The 20,851-nt window shown below is 39.5% G+C and overlaps 2 protein-coding genes across 2 annotated transcripts in view; both read left to right on the top strand.

Moving 5' to 3' along the window:
* The first annotated feature begins 573 nt into the window (after positions 1-573).
* Positions 574-3,738, top strand: fibinb (fin bud initiation factor b). The gene has a single exon (XM_007246976.4). The coding sequence runs from the start codon at positions 894-896 to the stop codon at positions 1,509-1,511; it is 618 nt and encodes a 205-aa protein (XP_007247038.2). The 5' UTR covers positions 574-893; the 3' UTR covers positions 1,512-3,738.
* A 5,362-nt stretch (positions 3,739-9,100) lies between these two features.
* Positions 9,101-20,851, top strand: part of bbox1 (butyrobetaine (gamma), 2-oxoglutarate dioxygenase (gamma-butyrobetaine hydroxylase) 1) — a 38,944-nt gene continuing 27,193 nt past the window's right edge. The window contains exons 1-3 of the mRNA XM_049470987.1: positions 9,101-9,296; positions 12,354-12,743; positions 15,238-15,352. Of these exons, the coding sequence (XP_049326944.1) occupies positions 12,381-12,743; positions 15,238-15,352 (478 nt within the window). The 5' untranslated portion in view covers positions 9,101-9,296; positions 12,354-12,380. The remainder of the gene's footprint in view (positions 9,297-12,353; positions 12,744-15,237; positions 15,353-20,851) is intronic.

Below are 20,851 nucleotides of genomic sequence, written 5' to 3'. Positions count from 1 at the left end.
ATAGAGGGGCCAAGTTTTATTTCACCACTTTAAAGTGCAAACACTTAAATGTAATTTTAAAAAGCTAGTTAAATTTGTGTCAAAGGTTTTACACTAAAATAAAATCTGCAATTATGATTTAAGAATTCAATAAAAATATTCAAGCTGAGCCCATAGAGGCATACAGTGGGTTCACACACAACCTTGCCACCTGTCCAAATACCGAAGACAAACCGATCCACTTAAAATCCTCTTCAAAGCTGTTTTTAGTGGAGGATACACCACAGCATCCTACCCATTAATGTATTTATTTATCGAAATCTGTTTTACATTGTGTAGAAATACTATAACTTTATAAAATCCCCAAAAGTACAGTACATGGCAGTAGAACATATATAATCACTTCTCAGTCTTAGTAAAATCATTTTTTACTCTGGAAAGAGCAGTTAAAACAATTAAAACAGGTAAAAGGATGGCAACTTGCAGCAGCTATGATTGGCTGGGCAGTATTAGGCTGAGCTGAAAGCGAGCATTGTGATTGGTTTAGATTATCTGTAGTCAACATCCTATTAAAAAGAATCAGCTGTCCCATTTCCCCACTTACTACTACTCCTTCTCTCTTTTCCTCCTGCTCAGTAGGAAGGGAGGAGTAGCAAGGGTTTCTGGACGCAGCCTCCTCAGTCTGTCCTGCGCGTGCATGAGTGTGTGAGCACAACTGAGCGCGAGCCGGGTCGGATCTGAGATCTGAGAACGGAACGTTGCGCTCGAGCTCGCGCGTGGATACGGATATGGGTACGGAGCGCGCGGCACCGGGTTCATCGAGGCGCGCGTAAAAGTCGGAGCGCTTTTTGGTGCAAAAAAAAGAGGACACCTCTGAAAGCTTTGGAAAAAAAGAATCCCGTGTTTTGCACGCGATGGTTTTGCGCACGGGGCTGCTCGTGAGCGCCTGGGCGACGGTGTGCGCGCACGCGCTGTTCCTGGGCCCGCTGCACCCGGAGATGTCCAACGGCACCTTCCACCACTACTTCGTGCCGGACGGCAACTACGAGGAGAACGACGACCCGGAGCAGTGCCAGATGCTGTTCCGCGTGACGGACGAGCGCCGCCCGTGCGGCGAGGACGCGGACGCCGACGCGGCGGTGCGCGAGGACTTCACGCTGGCGCGGCGGCAGGCGGAGGACTCGGCGCGCGTGCTGGAGGGCATCGCCCGCAGCGTGGCGCTCGATCTGGACGGCGAGGAGAGCTACGCGCGCTACCTGCGCCGCGAGACCTCGCAGATCAGTGAGGCGTTCGCCGCCTCCGAGCGCGCGCTTCTCGAGCTCGAGGGCAAGTTTGCACAGAGCCGCGAGCGCGAGGAGGCGCGGCGGCCCGGCGACGACTTCGCGGGCATGGCAGAGCACGCGCGAGACCTGCTGCGCGAGACGCGCAACGCCGCCACGGCGCTCGGGGACCACCACGAGCTGCTGACGCTGGTCGTGCGCAGCCACGGCGCGCGCCTCAGCCGCCTCAAGAACGAGTACCTGAAGGGGTAGGGGGGATTTTTGTTTCTGTGCATTGGGTGAATTCGGTTTGGATTGATCCGATTTTGCGTTTTTGTTCTTTTGCATTCTTGCTTAATTTGATTCGGTTTGATTTGATTGAGTTTTGATGCAAAATTTGATGCAAATACTGTGCAAAAGCTCCACTTGGAGTAGAGACTTATGGAACTGATATATGAACATCTGGATCAGCAGCTGTGGACCAGCAGCACCACAGTCCACAGTGCTGGGATACTGAGGTGCTGGTGCTCAGTCTCTGGGACAGGGACATTCAAGATCCTCTGGACACTGATTGTTATGGAGAGGGTGAAGAACAGTACTTGATAGTTAATGTTCTGCAAAAAAAACACAATAAACACGTTTAAGTTATAGGTTTTTTTATGGTGCACATTCTAAAATATACACATTTGACTTGATTCACAGTATCTCTTCAAACAGAAACTTCATGCAAAATCATAATGAAATCTGGTATTAACTGACAAAGACCTTGTATCTACATTTTGGCCATTTTTTTATTTAATGCAGAAATAAAATCTTTCTTTACATATATTGACATACATAGCAGTTTATCACTTCTTGTCATGAACTGAATCTGAGGAATGGACCAATAGAAATGCTCCAAAAGGTTATTTTTGCCTGCCAGCAACAATACAGCAATGAATACAGGATGAATGTAGAAATGCTTCCAAATTTAGAATGAAATCTTTGCCAAAAAGTCAAAAATGACAAAAAAATGGATAAATGGATGTACAAGATTTTTTGTCTTTCGGTGAAACCATATGCAATGTAATATACTAAATTGTGTCCATTTTATCCTTTTGATGGACCAATAGAAATGTTCCAAAATGCAAACAATGACAATTAATATATAATGAAATATATTTAGACGATTTTCACTTTTTGTCATAATCCAAATCTGGCTGTTGTTCATTACATGGTGTCCAAATTTTAGGATGAATTGACTAATAGAAATCCATCAAAATTACATGGAATAAACCCTTTGCCAAAAAGTAAAAAATGATAAAACATGCATATACACGATTTTGTGTCTGCCAAAAACTATATACATATAATGTAATATACTTTTCTGTTTTCACTTTTTGTCGTAATCCAAATCTGTTTTTTTATATTGTGTCCATTTCATCATTTTGATGGACCAACAGAACTGCTTCAAAATGCAAACAGTGACAATAAATATATAAAATATATTTACAAGATTTTTCACTTTTTGTCATAATCCAAATCTGTACCAGCTGTTATTTATATTGTGTACAGATCTCAGGATGAATGGACCAATAGAAATACGACACAATCAGAAATGGAGATATGATGGAGTTTGGTCTGCCAGTGACAGTGTATATATAATGTAATATATTTGTTTTTTTTAACTCTTTTACATAATCTGAATCTGTAATTTATTGTTTGCAAATTTCATGAGGAATGGGCCAATGGAAATGCTCCAAAATAACTTGGAATAAAATCTTTGACAAAAAGTAAAAAAATGACAAAGCTGCAGATACAAGGTTTTTGTCTGTAACAACATATATAATTAGACCAATAGAAATCCTTCAACGTGACTTGTAAAAAAAAAAAAAAATCACTTTTGCATTGAACCATCCATTACATTGTCTATTGTACAACTGCAATTTTGGAGATACAAGCTTTTTGCGTGACCTTTTACACGACTATTTCCACAAGTTAACCAATAGGAATGACTTGTGTTAATGTGAAACAGGCTGTTTTAGAGAAGAAAACACACCATAAAAACTGTAATATGTTTTACTGCTAGTTATGTTAGAACATGTCCTACCATTCAGTCTGACTATCCTCCTGAAATACATACTGCTTAAATATATATATGGTGTAAAACAGCAATATTATTGTTATTATTTTAAAAGGAGGAGAAATGTTATATTTGTAAATGCTTATTTTTGTGTTTGTATTTTTGTTGAAATCTGTACATCTGAATATTGTTCTATATGCTTTAAAATGCTGAGTGTTTATATTATTATGGGATGGAGAGGAGCTCTATGGGACGGGATGGTACAGTAAGAATATATTGGAGATGTTCTGAGTGAAAGACAGTGGGGTGACGTATCCTCAGACCCACCGGAGATAACTGCGGGCAGGAATATCCTATTCAGACCCTTTACCATGTGGAGCTGCATTCCTCAGAGCTTGGGTTTGTTCCACTGTGTAATAAAAAAACTTTAAAGACTGAGCTTCGCATGTGTGTGTGTGTGTGTGTGTGTGTTTGGTGTGTGTGTGTGTTTGGTGTGTGTGTTTGGCTGTTGGAACACTATTAGTTGTTTTTACACACAAACACTAAGAATGAGGGGGAATGACGGAGGAATCCAGGATCATAAAAAGGGCATGCAGCAGATTTGTAATTGTGAAGAAATAAGTTCAAAAGGCAGACATGTGTAACACAGACACACACACACAGACACACACACACACAATCCTGATGTGGCTAAAATATGATTAAAGTAATGTCTGATGTTGTTTCAACGTTAAAACAACGTTGAATCAGCATTTAATGTTCCACCTTCTGCCTTTTGAATCAGCATTTTACATTTAATCACCATATAATTTCTAAAAACGGTTGGATGGAGGAATGAAAAAGAGTTTTACTTCTATTTGCAGTAGCTGCTTTTTAATTTAACCCCAATTCTTCACCATACCTGGGGGAAAGTTCATGTTCTATTAGTTTTACTGTTTTAGTGTTTTTGAGATCAGATGTTCAGTAATGAGATTGGTAGTGGTGATGGGTAACTTTTTTTATACTCAGATTTACAGCAGTGATGTAAGTTTATTGTTAACACTCTGTTAACCGTAGGATTTTCTCATTTTAGTGACCTATGGTTTGTTAAAGGTTGAACGTATGACATTGAAACAACGTTGCCATATCAACGTTGATTCACTTTTCACAATCAACACCAAATCATGTGTTGATTCAACCATAACATCAACGTTAAACAACGTTGATTCAATGTTGAAATGCCAGCTGGGAGAGTTCTAATGATGGAAAAGCGGTATACAACCTAGCTGGCATTTCAACGTTGAAATAACGTTGATGTTATGGTTGAATCAATGTTGGATTTGGTGTTGATTTTGGAAAGTGAATAAACTATAAATGATTATGAGTTATTATTCTACATTATTAGCGCCTTTCCATCCAACGTGGAACCGACACCATTCTGGTTTGCAAACCTAATTAACTGTTCTCCATGTTTCCACCAATAAAAGTAGATTCCAGAAACAGGAACGTTTGTTTGCAGTGGAAACTAAAGAATGCTAGGTTCTTCAGTGTGAACCGTGTTTACCGCCGCTGTGCAGTGCCCTCTGTTGATGATGTATGATGTGATGTTTTGACGGTTCCAATACAACTGTTGGAAACGCAGACTAGTTTGCTGAAAAGCAGCACGGTTCTTATAAGCCCGAATGGAAATGGTTCAAGATATATTATTAAAACTTAACTGTATCAGCAGCTCAAGTTTAATTCAGACCATTACTGTACAATATAGCCATGCCAATAAAGCCTACATCTAAGAATCATGTTCCCCTGCTGCCTTTATTATAATTCTTTATTATAGCAGCCTTACCCAACACTTCCACACAATCATATTTCCATTGTGAAATCTCTGAGCTAATGTGAGCCAGCCAGCTGCTTTAAAAGTCCAGAGATCACAGACAAATCCTGAGAAACTCTTTTTGATTCAAAGGAGCACTAAAAAAGCATGGATTTCATACTGGCACTTTCAGAAATCAGTTTACAGTGCGAGAACAAATAATCAGAGTTTAATAGAGAGCTGCAGCAAGACGGCAGCTGCTGCTGAGCTTCTCCGTAAGCCTGTACAGGTGCTGGTTACAGCGGGGTATTGGTTTAGCTCATGGGAATGCAGTCATGCTAACAGCTGCTGAGGAGCAGTTCTCTACTTCCCCAGACAGACTGGGTGTTTCCCCCCATAAATGTTTAGTTTTAGAACAATTGTGGAAGTGGAAATTGTCAGTGGCCACAGTGAACTCTCAATTTCAGGGCCACAGGGCATGCACTAAATCTGTGTGTGTGTGTGTGTGTGTGAGAGAGAGAGAGAGAGAGAGAGAGAGAGAGAGAGAGAGAGAGAGAGAGAGAGAGAGAGAGAGAGAGAGAGTGAAAGAGAGAGAGAGAGAGAAAGATAAAGCAATGGTGGACTCAGCAGAGGGGGGGCACACGGGGCAACTGCCCCCCTGGTGCCCTATTTGTGCCGTCTAGAGTGTCAAAAAGTGCCCCAATTGGCTGTCCTTCTCACAATCAAACTGTGGTTGAGTGCCTGCTAGGGTGCTTCTTCTTGCATTAAATTATGTTAATATGCTTATTAGATCAAGAAAGGTTAATAATGTGCCCGAATGAGTGGCTATCTTTGGATGCTCTTCTGACCTTTCAGTAAAAAAAAGAGTGCCAGTATAAAGTGCCTTCTATTTCACCTCTACTAGACAGTGTCCCTAAAGTGGCATTTTCAGTCGAATAAATAAAGATGGATGAGGTGCTGTATAATAAAAGTCTGGTAATAGTCCTGAGGAATTTTGCTTGGTGCACATGTTTTTCTTCCTCTAGATATTTGGGATCAGTAGGACCTAACAAGTATAAAAAATCTACTTTATTTTTTTTTTTTTTTACCAAGTGGCATTCTGTACGAAGACTGTCTTCATTTGGGGACAAGTTTCTTTTTATTTATTATTTTAAAAAATAACCTTGTCATTTGGAAACAGAAGGACCTGTTTAATCCAAAAACAAAATTTTAGCTTTCTACAGTAACTAAATACACTAGTTTCAAACATAACATTTGTTGAGAATTTTTACAAGGCTCATGATTCTTTTTGGACTGGCTGTAAAAACGTTTGACTGGAATTCCCGCCATCTTGTTGTCAATCATTTGAGTGTAATGTTTTAAAAAATAAGTATCATGATGCAGAGAAGAAGAAATGTAATGTTCCCATATAAGGACGAAAGGTCTTTAGCGGTTAAAAGTTTTTCCTATAGTTAAGAAAACACGATAAAGTGTCAGCTTAGGTGCCCGTCCAATAGAAAAGTGCCCTCCAGAGAATTTAATGTGCTGTGGTGCCACACAGGTGCCCTCACAATGGAATAAACTGTGTTTGCTTGTACAAGAAAATGTAAATTGTTATCAGTGATGGTGCAAAGTTTATAAAGCTTATTCCCATTATTAAACTTCTATTGCATCCATTTTGTTTTATTACTTAGGCACAGCCCCCTGGTCTCCCCTGGTTCCAAACCATTGAAGTCTGCCACTGTAAACAAGAGAAAGAGAGCATATACACACCACAATAAAACATGATAAAATTACACAAGTTTACACAAGTTACACAATTTACTGTTGGCTGTACTGGCTGATCCCCAGCTTGGCACAAGACATGGTTTGGCCACCAGCCTGAGGCTTGTGTATAAACACGAACCTGCAGGCACCATGCCAAATACCCCAGCCATGAGCTAGTCTTTCACATGGCATCATAATTTATAGCCACAGCCATCATAAAGGATAAATCAGAGACTGGCGAGCTAGTTAGTGCCCATTTCTTCAGTAGAATGCTCACACAGTTCAACATCCAGCTTTCACTTGCAGATTTGAATCCCTAGTCCTGTTGTGTTTTAAGAGATTTGGGATTAAAAGTTAAACTGCACTATACTCTGAAAAAAAAAAACCCTGTATGTAATATGGGATTTCCCAGTCCTATTATAAATGTATCAGTATCAGTATTATAACAAACCAAACCGTGTGAAAATCGGGTAAAAATTCAGAGAGTTTTGATTATTATATTTGTATGCACTTGACTTGGGGCGCATGGGGAGACCCCTCCAATATGGCGGCCGCGCTGACAGTCATCTCCAATAGGTGGAGTCACTCTGTCAGGTGTCTACATTGCTACCTTCAAGTCCTCTATAAAAAATCCTACTTATGAGTTTGGAGGTCGTAATTACGACTTGACATGCGTTGGAGTGCTTTTTGGTCGGGTGGAAATGGAAGCAATTAGTAAAATTCATTTATTTATACTTTTGGGTTTATTGTAATAAAGAACAGGAGGTTTATTTTGCCTTATTCCAAGAGAATGAAGTGAATAAGACACGCTTTTTTGATGTTTTTATCCCATACTGTGAATCATACTAGACTTTTACTTTTTTCAGGAATTGCTGTAAGTGTTTGTAACTGTTGTAGCAGTTCACAATACGAACTGTCTGCATCAATTTATTGAATTTATTTACCAGTTTAAATAAAATGTAATTAATTTATTGACCTCTTGTTACTGACACGCCCCCACCTGTCTAAAAATCCCACTTTCCGACACACTTGAAGGCAGCATATGCCTGTTATACACCTCACGGAGCTTCAGCCTTCAGAAGCAGCTGCAGCAAGTTAACTCATTAGCCTGGAGAAAACAGCTTGGACTGGATACAAACAGCACCATAACTTATCTGAATGTCTTTAAGAACGAGCACTGTAGCTTCTGCGTTAGACGCAGGTCTACTGTCTAACAGCCTATGTGCTACCTAACGCTAACCGGCTACTTTAGTTCAGAACAATATTATCTAATGTAGCTAACGCTAATCTGTTACTTCAGCTGAGCTCAGCTAACGCTAACCGGCTATTTTAGTTGAGTTCGGCTAACGCTAACCAGCTACTTTAGGCCAGCTCGGCTAACGATAACCAGCGACTTTAGTTCAGAACAATATTATCTAATGTCTATTAGCCTCTGTGCTAGGTAACGCTAACTGGCTACTTTAGCTCAGCTCGGCTAACGCTTAACAGGCTATTTTGCTCAGCTCGGCCAACGCTAACCGACAACTTTATTTGAGCTCGGCTAACGCTAACTGGCTACTTTAGCTCAGCTCGGCTAACGCTAACCGTCTACTGTAGCTCGGCTAACGCTAACCGATTACTTTAGCTCAACTTGGCTAACGCTAACGGCTACTTTTGCTCAGCTCGGCTAACGCTAACCGGCTACTTTAGGTCAGCTCGGCTAACGCTAACCTATGGAAGCCCATTTCCGCCACCTGAAGAAAAAAAAACGTCCTCAACTAAGTCATAATTATGAGATAGAAAAGTCATAATTATGGGATAGTAAGTCATAATTATTCTTATTATAATGAACAAAATGTGGGGTAAAAATGACTAAAATGTGTGACAAAAACGAAATAATTTAACAACAATAAAACTTGTTTCTTGATTAAATATAAAAATTTATTACGCTATACCATGTATTTCTTTTTAGAAAGCACGTGTCTGTGAAAGCATGTATCTGTAATGTGTGACAGCGTCCTGAATAAGTACAAAATCTCTGTCGTTGATACCAAACCGCTTAAAAATAGGGTCAAAATGTTCAGATTTATGATTTATTATAGGTGTAATGTGCTATTTATAGGTATATGAGAAAATGTTAATTTTACACTAACATAGACCTATAAATAGCAAAAAGAGAAACTGATTCAGAAACTGAAGTGGTCTATATAGACCACTATATTATTATTAATATTATTATTTCATTTTTGTATTATTATTTTTTCTGTGTACAACACCATGCCATACAGGGTTAACTTTTAGAGATTAAAGGGCTGCACTTATCATAATAACCTGCTTATCACTGAGGCCACGGAGCTGCTGCTCTCAGCTGCGACCTTTCACCTACTTCCCTCTCCGTGCCGCTTCTCACGCTCTGCTGCTCCCCGCAACACAAGCGCTGCTTCCCGCAGAACCGATCCTCCAGCACCCCGCTGCTCCGCCGGTAAGCTCACCCCCCTGTTTAGGAGACCTTATCTCTGTTATAACCGGTTTACTGCTCTAAAACTGCGTTTTCACAGCGCTGGAGCTGATAAACTACACTGCTGTGCTGTTACTGCTGACAGATAGGTTAGCTTGTTGTTAGCTAGTATGCTAGCTACACTTGCATAGATAAAAGTAATCAGGAAAGTGTTTTATTTTTGTTTTATAGTGCTTTTCTACATCACAGGACTTCTCTATAGTGTATTAGGGCATAAACGTGGAATTAGGTGCTCTGTGTGTGAGATATATATATATATATATATATATATATATATATACGTAGTTATAGAATAGTAATTATAATAGTGGATCAGCAGTGTGTATATATCTGTGTGTGTTTAAGCCTGGGTGATACACACACGCAGTACAGGCTGCAGGGGAGGGAGTAGTCTGTCACCTTTTACCCACTTCTTTCTGAGTGACGTAGTTGTACCTGCGTGTATGTGAGTGTGTGTGTGTGTGTGTGTGTGTGTGTGTGTGATGTAACCTGCAGATTTGATACTTACAGGTCTGATAAGCTGTATTTGAACTCAGTGTACAGTATACAGTATTTTTTTTATTGTTTTATTATTATACTATTACTGTTACTATAACACTGAATATGTGACACTTTGTCACCACTTAATTTTACCCCTGTTGTTTGCACATTTGGGGTAGGATGTCCTGATTTTTGTTAGGCTCTAGGGGTAGGTCAGGGGAAATGTTAGGGCTACATGGCCATTTAAACAGAGATTTTTCAGAGGTACACTCAAAACAGAGGACTATGAGAATCACAAACCCATAAATAAAGCATTTTTCTTTTTACGATTTATGATAATCATTATATCACCATAGTTTAATGTGTAGTTTCAATACTTAATTTTCTTCCTAACAAGCATATAAAATCGCTAGCAGTTTGTCTCTGTAGCTAGCTGTCTAGCTAACCTTCCCGTTCCACCTTAAATGATGCAACAGACAGCAGAGGCTGTAACATTTAAATTAGATCGAAAATATAAAAGAAAATAAAAAATGATATAAGCTGATTTGAACTCCTCACCACGGAGGGATTAAGGAATGAACAATAATAATTAATTGCTACCTCATTTATAGCATTAAATAGCTCGCTGTACCTGTATTGGGTTCTTAAAGGGGCGTCCCAGTTCTTAGTGGGAGGATTGATACAGTGTAAAGTAGTCAGTGTACAGCTTGTGTAGCGAGTACACCTTTAAGTGAAAATGTAAAAAATGCACCATTATTTTCCAGCACTGCCTAAACTCTCTTGAGCATGAAGGTATGGTGATTGCTATGGTATTGCTAAGTGGTTGCTATGGTGGTTGCTAAGTTGTTGCAAAGCGGTTGCTAGGTGGTTGGTAAGGTGTGGCTATGGTATCCATGTTGGTTGCTATATTGTTTATAAGTGGTTGCTAGGTGGTTGCTATGGTGTCTGTCGGGGTTGGTAAGGTGTTAGGAAGCAGTTGCTAGGTGGTTACTAGGTGGTTGCTAAGGTGTTGCAAAAGGGTTGCTAGGTGTTTGCTAAGGTGTTGCTATGGTATCTGTGTTGGTTGCTAACTTGCTATAATGTTAATAAGTGGTTGCTAAGGTGTTGATATGGTGTTGCTAAGCGGTTACAAGGTGGTTGCTAAGTAATGTATTTGCATAAATCCAATTGTATTATGTTTACATGTGCTGACCTGTAATTATTTTGAAGACTAGGAAATGTCTTATTAGATCAGTGGAGTTAAAAAGTAATATATAATGGGTTTACCAACAAGAAGGTGGTCATAATATTATGCTTGATTGATTTATGGTATAACGTGCAGAACAGCATGAATGGATGTTCTTACTGACGTTACAGGGCACTGTATGATGCACTGGATTATGTGTAAATGAAGGAGCAGGTATAAAGGCCAAATGGTGATCACACAGTCATATGATATCTGTAATCTGCAGAGCTGTGTGTCAACTGTCAGCAGTGGCACATTCACACTTGGGTGCTAAAGGTTAAAAGTCATGAATTAGGTCTATCATAAGAATTATTATCTTTTTTGGTTGGTATATTGACCCAAAATTGCAGTAAATTATGAGGTCATTCACATTTTAATTCTGTTTTATGCCACCGATACAATGATAAAGCAATGTTATAATAATGCAGTTACTCAGTTTTAGAGGTTTAAAGATTTAATTAAGAATATTCAGATTGATAATTACAATATAAACACATTAAAGATATATGTAAATGTATTTAAAACAATCAGTATACCATATCAAATAAATATAATTAGATTGAAGGTTTAATTAATTATATCTCAATAAATGTAAATGTATATATTTGTGGGACATTGAATTAAAGAATGAATTATTTATTTATTTAATTCTGTACATAAATTATTTTGTTTTCCATTATAGCTACAACTTTTTGAATGTTTTCCTTTTTTGTTCACAAGTTATATATTATTTTAATTTTAATAATATTATTTGTTTTCTACATTATTTATTTTATTTGACACTTACTGATTTTAATTGTAGTGCTATTATTTTAATTAGTTGCATATTTTTGTATTTTTTATTTTTCTGTTTTTAAATGAAGTTATTTTCATTTATAATATGATTTCTCTGAATTGTGCTAATTTAAAGCCCTCATATGGAAAACCAGCTGCTATGGAAATAAAGATGATTCATTATTTATTATTATTACTTTTACGACTACGTTAAGTCAGTAATGTAATCATCAGTATCAGTCCTACTTGGCTGTTATATGGATAGCATTTATTATTTATTAGTGTTTCAAGATCGATAACAATCTAAATAAATAAATTTAAATTACTATCAAACTATGAAAACTTCCTTCAGGCTTTTGATCAGTTTGATAATCTTATCTTTTGGCTGCAATCTCCCTCAAACACACTGCAGTTCACTGGTGCACTGTAGTGAATAAGCAGATTATCGTCTTGTATTAAAGGTGTCGTAAACTGGTGCGGTTATAATAAACGAGGCTGTAAAATGCTTATGTAACCACTTCACCCTTCTTATGTGCCTCCAGAAGCTCTACACGCGCCTCACGCTCAGGATGTTTTCCAGCCTCGCTCGCTGCGCCTCCAGAGGGGCCCTCCAGGTGCTGAAGGGGGCCGGGCGCTGTGCCCCCAGCCCGGCCGCAGTGCCTCGTTTTGGGCACCAGACGCTGGCGGCTGCCCCTCTGCCCGCTGTAGGCGGGGGTCCTGGGATCAGGCAGGCCAGAGCACAGGACCGTGAGAGACTGCTGCAGGTGGAATGGGATGATGGGAGCTGTAGTTTATACCCGTTTACCTGGCTGAGGGATAACTGCCAGTGCCCTCGGTGTACCCTGCAGTCCGCACAGGCCCGGAGCCTTCTGCTCACTGACCTGGACGTTCACACTGGAGTGGACCAAGTGCAGATCACTGAAAACAACAAGGTAGGACCTTTGAAGATTGTACTTACCGTATTTTTCGTTCTATAAGGCGCACTTAAAATACTTTAATTTTCCCAAAAATCATCAGTGCGCATTAGGCCTGGACAATAATTCGATATCGGTATTTATCGCGATAAGAAATGTTTCAATAACGGTGATATCACTTTTGTGGTATATCGATATGTATTATGTACAGAATCTGTCACGGACAGGCGTTTTTTACTGGCGTCAGCTCGCCGCAGAGCCAAACACATTCAGCCCCCATAGCTGTGCTACCTCAGTGCGTGATGACGCAATCACACAGGCACGTAGCCAGATAGGCTAGGCTAGGTTAAAATGGCTAGGCTAGGCTAGGCTAGGTTAGGTTCAGGTCCGCTCCGCTACGCATCTAAAATGTCTCGAAACGGAGCCGGGACGAGCGGATCCAAGGCTAGGGTAGACTCGGTTCGGTCAGCCGCTGTTTCGCTCGCCCATTCGCGCGTCCGCTCGCTCGTCCGCGGCTCCGCTCGCTCATCCGCGCCTCCGCTCGCTCATCCGCGGCTCCGCTCGCTCATCCGCGGCTCCGCTCGCTCATCCGCGCCTCCGCTCGCTCATCCGCGGCTCCGCTCGCTCATCCGCGGCTCCGCTCGCTCATCCGCGGCTCCGCTCGCCCAGCCGCGGGTCCGCTCGCCCAGCCGCGGGTACGCTCCCTTGCCGCTTTGCTGCAAATTGTGCCGGTGAGTGGAGCCGACAAGCAGCGTAACGTTAATACATCTAATCTGTTCCACCACCTCAAGCATCTTCACTACATACAATATTTTCCTTATACTGACTGAAGCACTTTAATAGATTATGTTGAAACTAAGTTATTTAAAGTTTATGAATCCTTTAGGTTTGTTTATTTGCCGTTGATATGTTGAATACCTCTTGTATTCTGGCTGAAGCACTTTAATAGATTATGTTGTCACTAAGTTATTTATAGTTGAAAAATCCTATAGGTTTGTTTATTTGACGGGAAAATCTTGTTGATTTTATGTGTATAAAGGCTTCTTGTATTATATATCCTAGTTAAAACACTTTTGTTTTAATCTGTTAAATTTGTTTACAATGAATAAGAAGCTCTGCCTCTGTTGTCATTTAAAGTTATTTTTATTTGTAATAGTTATATAGGCTTATGTTTGACAGGGATGTCATGTTATTATTTTGCTATATGCAAATAAAATTGAGCATTGATTTATTTTGACTACTTTTATTTCTAAAGTATTAAAGTTTTTGTGAAAGGAGGTTTCAAAGACTTAAAAAACATTTTCATACAGTAGTAGGTACAGATTTCCATTAGATAGATTGATACAAAAAGTGCAAATACACAGTTAAATAATAATTTAAATTTGCAGTGCAAGCTGCAGAGATTGCAGGGATTCTTTTTCTGAGGCCTTCAAAGTATTTATCGATATCGAAATTATATCGTATCGACCGAAATTTAAGGAATATATCGTGATATAAATTTTGGCCATATCGTCCAGCACTAGTGCGCATTATAATCCAGTGCATCATATGTATGAATTCTACCAGTCAGATATTAAGAAGCAGTAAATCCGCTCCACTGAAGTTAGAAGAGTTATACTGGAGTTTCAGTTTCGTTCTCCAGCTGTATTAGCTTTTCTCACTAAGCGCTAACCATTTGGTCATTCAGAGATGAGTATTATTGGCCTGTAGTCTGCTGCTAACCCCGGCTAGCGCTGCTGGAGCAGCATTAGCATTACCCGCTAACCGTGCTAGCCTTTCTAAAAGTATTCAGCACTACACTAAATACCCTATTGGCAGTTAGGAGGCATTAGCGGTTAGACGATATTGCCGCTGCACCCAGCCTTAGTGTAAATCTGGAAATCTAAGCTTATTGGAAATGAACAGAAGCGCTTTACTCACCCAAATACATCGTTTTCAAGAGAGAAATCTGTGTAGATTAACATCCAATGCTGGTTTGACTTGTCTGACTCGTCTGAAAATGTTTTTTTAAGAATTAGAGTTTTGTTTACTTAGCTTAGCTTTTCAACGGCCGAGACCTGCTGAATAAGAAGGGAAACATGGCAACACCCATGTTTCTAACAAGTGACGCTTAAAATGCGCCTTACAATCCGGTTCACCTTTTGTTTGGAATATACCAGAAAATAGATGTTTATTGCGAAAAATGCAATAATGTAAAGCCCTATTTGGACGGAATTAGTTTTACCTGGGGGGCTGAGGTACTGTGTTTTTACTAAAGAGTGTCAGGTAAAAATTAGGGCTGTCAATCGATAACAAAAACAAATTGTGCAATTTGCTGTAAAAAAACATTTATCACTGATTTTTGGGAGTAGCTACTCGATTTATGCACTCTCACCACTTCCAGACATGTGGTGATTATATCCACTGTAAATGGGAGACAATGTCTTATAGTCCATTTATAGTGCAATTGTGGTTGTAAAATGAGGCTAATATGCATATTAGCGTAAAGTTAATGATCTGACCTCTGTCGTAGGTCTCCATCACGTGGCCAGATCAACACAGCAGTGAATTTGAGCCTGACTGGCTGAAGAAAAGGTGTTTCTCACCTGAAGCGAGACAAGCAAGACAAGAGGAGCTGTTCCTGAATGGTAAGTCATTAAAACGTCTTTTTTAGATGATCCTGTAGCTGATGCCATAAAATGCATACATTTTAAACTGTAGAAATCTTAAGTATGTGACTTGGGGTCATCATTTAACCATTTAGCAACTGTATTTACAACCCTCTTATCTCACCTGATTTGCTTACCTGGTATTCTGATATGCTGATTTCCTTTTGTAAAGCACTTTGCGGAAAAATAGATCCGTATTTATTGGCTGGTTTACGTCACTGGCTTTTGCCCTCTGAAATAACTGTTGCCTGTAGCCTACTAAAGGCTTTTTCTCGTAGGCTGGGTTTAAGTAAATATTTGTGGTGTAAATGTAACGATTTTGGAGGTTTTGGAATTCTTCTGTTTTACACTTGCTCTTTCATTTTTGCTTCTAAAATCAAGTAAATTACAAAGAAAAATCCTGCTTTTGTTGGAGTAACTGTTTCTACTGTCAAGGAAAAGCTTTCTAGTAGATATTTAAACATTGCTGTGAGGATTTCATTGCACTCTGCGACAAGAGTGTTAGTGTTTTAAGACAATTAAAGACCCAACAATAGACCCAATAATAGGTGGAGCATCATCATTCCAGAGAATACAGTTCCACTGCTTCACATTTCGATACTCTGTGCTTTAAACCCTTCTATAGCTCATGCCTGGTATTAAACAAGGGCGCATTAACAGGTTTATACTGTATATCAGCTGCAGATATATACATATTATTTATATGTCTATAGTTCTCCTTTAATTTCTTGTCTGGAAAACTTCTCCTTTAAATGAGTTACCTAGTGACCCTATGTTACAAGGTGTGGAAGGTGCGTTACGATGCTCATTGCTATCTTACCCCCCAGCAACAGTCTGTTTTAAAGCCTTGTGCCTGCATTGTTCAAAAAGCAACGGTGCTTCAAAGTCAAAGTCAAAGTGGTTTTTATTGTCATTTCAGCTATATACAGAGTACACAGTGAAACGAAACAACGTTCCTCCAGGGACCATGGTGCACATAAACACAGTGTAGACAGAACAATAGTGCAACAGTACAAAAGTGCAGAAAGAACAATACAACACCATACAGACAAAGAATAATAAATAACAAGACAGTGTGCAAATTATGCAGTGTGCAAAAAAGACCAGTGAGGTAGTAATTACCTCTATTACGCAGTGTGCAATAGAGTCCAGTGAGGTAGTAGGGTTTTTAGTGCTTTCCATTTTCTGGGGTAAGTGGGGTAAGAGTGACAGTGTGGGCATGTACAGAAAAACCATCAGTTTAGTCTCTGCAGTTGAGGAGTCTGATGGCTTGGGGGTAGAAGCTGTTGCAGAATCTGGTCGTGCTGGACCGGATGCTGCGGTACCTTCTTCCCGAAGGCAGGATGGAGAACAGTTCGTGTGAGGGATGGGTGGGGTCATTCACAATGCTGGTTGCTTTGCGGATGCTGCGGGTGGTGTAAATGTCCGTGATGGAGGGGAGAGAGACGCCGATGATCCTCTCAGCTGTCCTCACAATACGCTGGAGGGTTTTGCGGTCAGAGACGGTGCAGGTCCCAAACCAGGCAGTGATGCAGCTGCTTAGGATGCTCTCAATGGTCCCTCTATAGAAGAGTGTGAGGATGGGTGGAGGGAGACGGGCCTTTCTCAGCTTCCGGAGAAAGTAGAGACGCTGCTGGGCTTTCTTGGCTGTAGAGCTGGTGCTTATAAATATATCAGCGTTTTTATGCATGGTTGTCTCAAAATAAGGTGTGTTCAGGTAAATTTCCGCCGTATTGCTACCTTGGCTTTGGAAAATACAGGTGCTCCACTGACTGTCAGTGACAACAGTCAACCATCAGACGTTCATTGCTATCTTAGCATTGGCACTGTTCTGGAAAATAACTGGATATTTAGCAAAATCTAGTTTACAATTTTGTGCAGGGCCTTTAAGGAAAACAAATGAACTTAAAACTAAAAAATGAATTATTGTAAAAAAAAAAGTATTGTAAAAACAAAAGTATATTGTAGCAGTATATTGTAAAAGAAAAGAGGCTTAAAAAAGAGGTGATGCTTTTTAGCAAACAGTTCATTGGTTAAAAAGTTACAGCTAGTAAGTAGTAATAAAAATTAACTGAGCTTTAGAAAGGAATTCTTAAAAAATGTCATTCACACTTTCATCATAATAACTAGAACAAGACACAGAAAAACAGATAAAACGCTGTAACTTATAAAAGTAGAAGTCTTTTCTTTAGAGAAATTACAGATGAAGCCAGAGAGCTGAGAGTACTGTTTCCTACACCTTCAAACTCAGACTCTTGGAAACTGGAGAAAAAAACTGATACAGGATGACGTCCGGTTGACCCACATGGAAACAGCACCTTCAGATTAACATGATTGGACTAAGTCTCAGTTTTACCAACAAAGAGAAGAATTAGAGGTCTGACAGGCGAAGTGCAGTAATAAACTCATTAACCAGTAGTGTATATATTATATTTTATTCGTTTCATAAATGATAACGATATTATCGTGTATGATACAATATCGCCCACCCTTTGTGTTGTCTGTTGGGGATTAGGCTGCAGACGTGCAGGTCCGCTGTGGTGTGTCAGAGGCTAAGTCGGCTCCAGTGTTTGGAGGTTTCCGCTCGAGTGTGCTGCCAGCTCAGGAGCAGCGGGAGCACTTCGCCCAGATGAGAGGTGGAACATGTGCAGCAGCTCTCGCCGCTCCCCTCCGCTCTGGATTTAATTAGGCCTTCCCGAGGTCCGTGCTGAAAAATTCCTTCCCCTCTTTATAAAAAAAGAAGAAAAGGAGAAATGCCTGGACGGGGCCGAGCTTTTGGGTGGGATGGAGGACTCCAGGTCTGGATTAATCCCCCGTGTGTCTGTCCACATAGAAATTACGTAGCTGTGTAGAAATGAATGGCTGTCTGCACGAGTCCCTCTCATTTAGGACAAGACATGTAATAATGAAAGTCTACTGGGACTTGTGTCTTCCCTAGAGATACAAGGAATGAAAAATTGGGCCAGAAAATCTAATTGAACAGAATTAAATGTGTTTTTTTTTGCAGGTTCGTTCATTTTACCACTTTTTTCACCATTGAAAATAACACTACTGAGGTAAATGTATGATTAATTATGAACGCACCACAACAGTGCTATTCTAATCATGAATATATCATGATATTGCTGTTGCAATCATGAGTATACCACATTGTTTACTTAAGCAGTGCTATGCTAGTCATACATTTACCTCAGCAGAGTTATTTTGTTCATGCATTTACCTCAGTAGAGCTATTCTAATCATAAACGTTCTTCAGCAGTGCTATTTTAATCATGAGTATACCCCAGTAGCACTAATCTATATGTTAATTTACCACCGTAAAGCTATTTTAATCATACGTTTACCTCAATAGAGCTATTGTAATCATACATTTCACTCAGTAGAGCTATTCCAATCATGTATTTACCTCAGAAGTGCTTTTCTAATCATGCATAGACCTCAGTAGAGCTATTCTAATCATAAACGTTCTTCAGCAGTGCTATTTTAATCATGAGTATACCCCAGTAGCACTAATCTATATGTTAATTTACCACCGTAAAGCTATTTTAATCATACATATACCTCAGTAGAGCTATTGTTATCATACATTTACCTCAGTAGAGCTATTCCAATCATGTATTTACCTCAGTAGATCTATTCTAATCATGCATTTAGCTCAGAAGTGCTATTCTAATCATGCATAGACCTCAGTAGAGCTATTCTTATCATACATTTACCTCAGTAGAGCTATTCCATCATATATTTATGTCAGCAGTGCTGCCGTTTATAGACTCTACTCTTGAAAAAATTCCTTGTCTTAGAGGAAACACCGCAATATGCCTTCAGATAAATTTGTTTTTTTTTCAGTATAAATCATTTAGTATTTTTACTTAAACTTAAACTCTGTACACAGAATGTTCTTTCTTTCCATTATTCTGCTGAATACTCCAAATATACCAAATTTGTGTCTATTCCCAGACTTCTCTCTGTTATTAAGCTTGTATAAAACAGTGGCTTACTCAGAACCACTGTATTTCCTGACCTCGTGCTATGATGCATAAGTTTGGGATTTTTGTGGGTATTCCTCACAATTGGTTCAAGCCGAGCAGGGCTGCCCCGAGTCTTCCCTACTGGGAAACATCTTGAATTGGATGGAAATGTGTACAGTTTTATTTTTACTCTCCAAGATTTCCTTCCAAGATGAATTTGACTGAGAAATCTAGTTTAGTGATGTAATTACAGCGTGAAATATGGTTACTCATAGGATGTTATTCCGATGTATCAGTAGAGACAGAAGTAGCTCTGAGTGGTTCAGGGTAATAACTGCAGTCACGTGTCGCCCATGTTCCAAAACAGCCGAGCTCAAGGCTGGATGAAGCAGGGATCCAGCGGTAGACACGTCCAGAGGATAGCCCCTGAGTGGAAAGTCTCCCTCCACTTCCTGCCATATGGAATAAAGATCTGAGGCAACAGGAGAGGAACACTCTGTCTTGGTCTGCACGAACCCGCATGTGTCTGAACTGAGAGTTAATGGACTCTGGACATGTTGTCAGCCAGCGCAACAGCTCAGCATGGCATGACATGACCTGAAACGGTCAAGCCGGGCCACAGTTGGTGGCGTTATGCGGCTGTCTGTGTGAAAACTGCACTCAGTTTAATGGAAAAAAATAATTTCTCTGGAGAATCCAGTTGCAGACATTTGGATTTTAACCCTAAGATATATAATATATATAATATATTATAAGATAATCCCTAAAATAATGGATTTTTATTTCATGGGGGTGAATCACAGATAATCTCACAAAACGACATTAGCACCATATATTGCCAGGTATGACATTGATCTCACAATACTGTAATTCTGCGATGCTCAATATAGTTGCAAGTAGGGTTCGTATGGTCATGAAAAACCTGGAAAAGTTATTGAATTTAAAAATAGTCATTTCCAGGCCTGAATAAGTTTAAAACATCCTGAAAGTTTGGGGAAAAGTCATGGAAATTTGACCAACAAATCTTTGTGTTTCCGTTTATCGATGGAGAAGGTTTTATTATTAAATATTGTGTATCAACATTTGAATCCAATTCATTTTAGACTGACTATATCATATAAATTGTAATTATAGTTTTAGTTGTTTTTTGGTTTTATTGTCTATGTCTGCACTAATGTTTAAAAAATGGTCATGAAAAGTTGCCTTTAATCATGGAAAAGTCATGAAAAATCATGAAAATGTATTGGTTAAAATGTGTATGAACCCTGTAAGTAATCAATTATTCTACTTAGAATGTCTTCAGTTAATCAAGTAATTGGATAAAACACGTTTTTTTTTTTTAGATAAGTTTTATTTCATAAATTCACAGTGTGCATAGCAGCAACTGAATACATGTCACACAGTTCTTCTTGCTGCTTGTCTGAAATACTTTCACAATTTTCGCATTTTCTGCCTTTTTATTGCGTTTTCCCTTAATGTTTTGTTTCTTTCCTTCTTTCATGTTTCTGCT

This window comes from Astyanax mexicanus, chromosome 23, assembly GCF_023375975.1.
Source record: "Astyanax mexicanus isolate ESR-SI-001 chromosome 23, AstMex3_surface, whole genome shotgun sequence".
Taxonomy (NCBI): domain Eukaryota; kingdom Metazoa; phylum Chordata; class Actinopteri; order Characiformes; family Acestrorhamphidae; genus Astyanax; species Astyanax mexicanus.
Note: the sequence above shows the minus strand (reverse complement) of the source record. Positions and strands in the feature narration are given on the sequence as shown.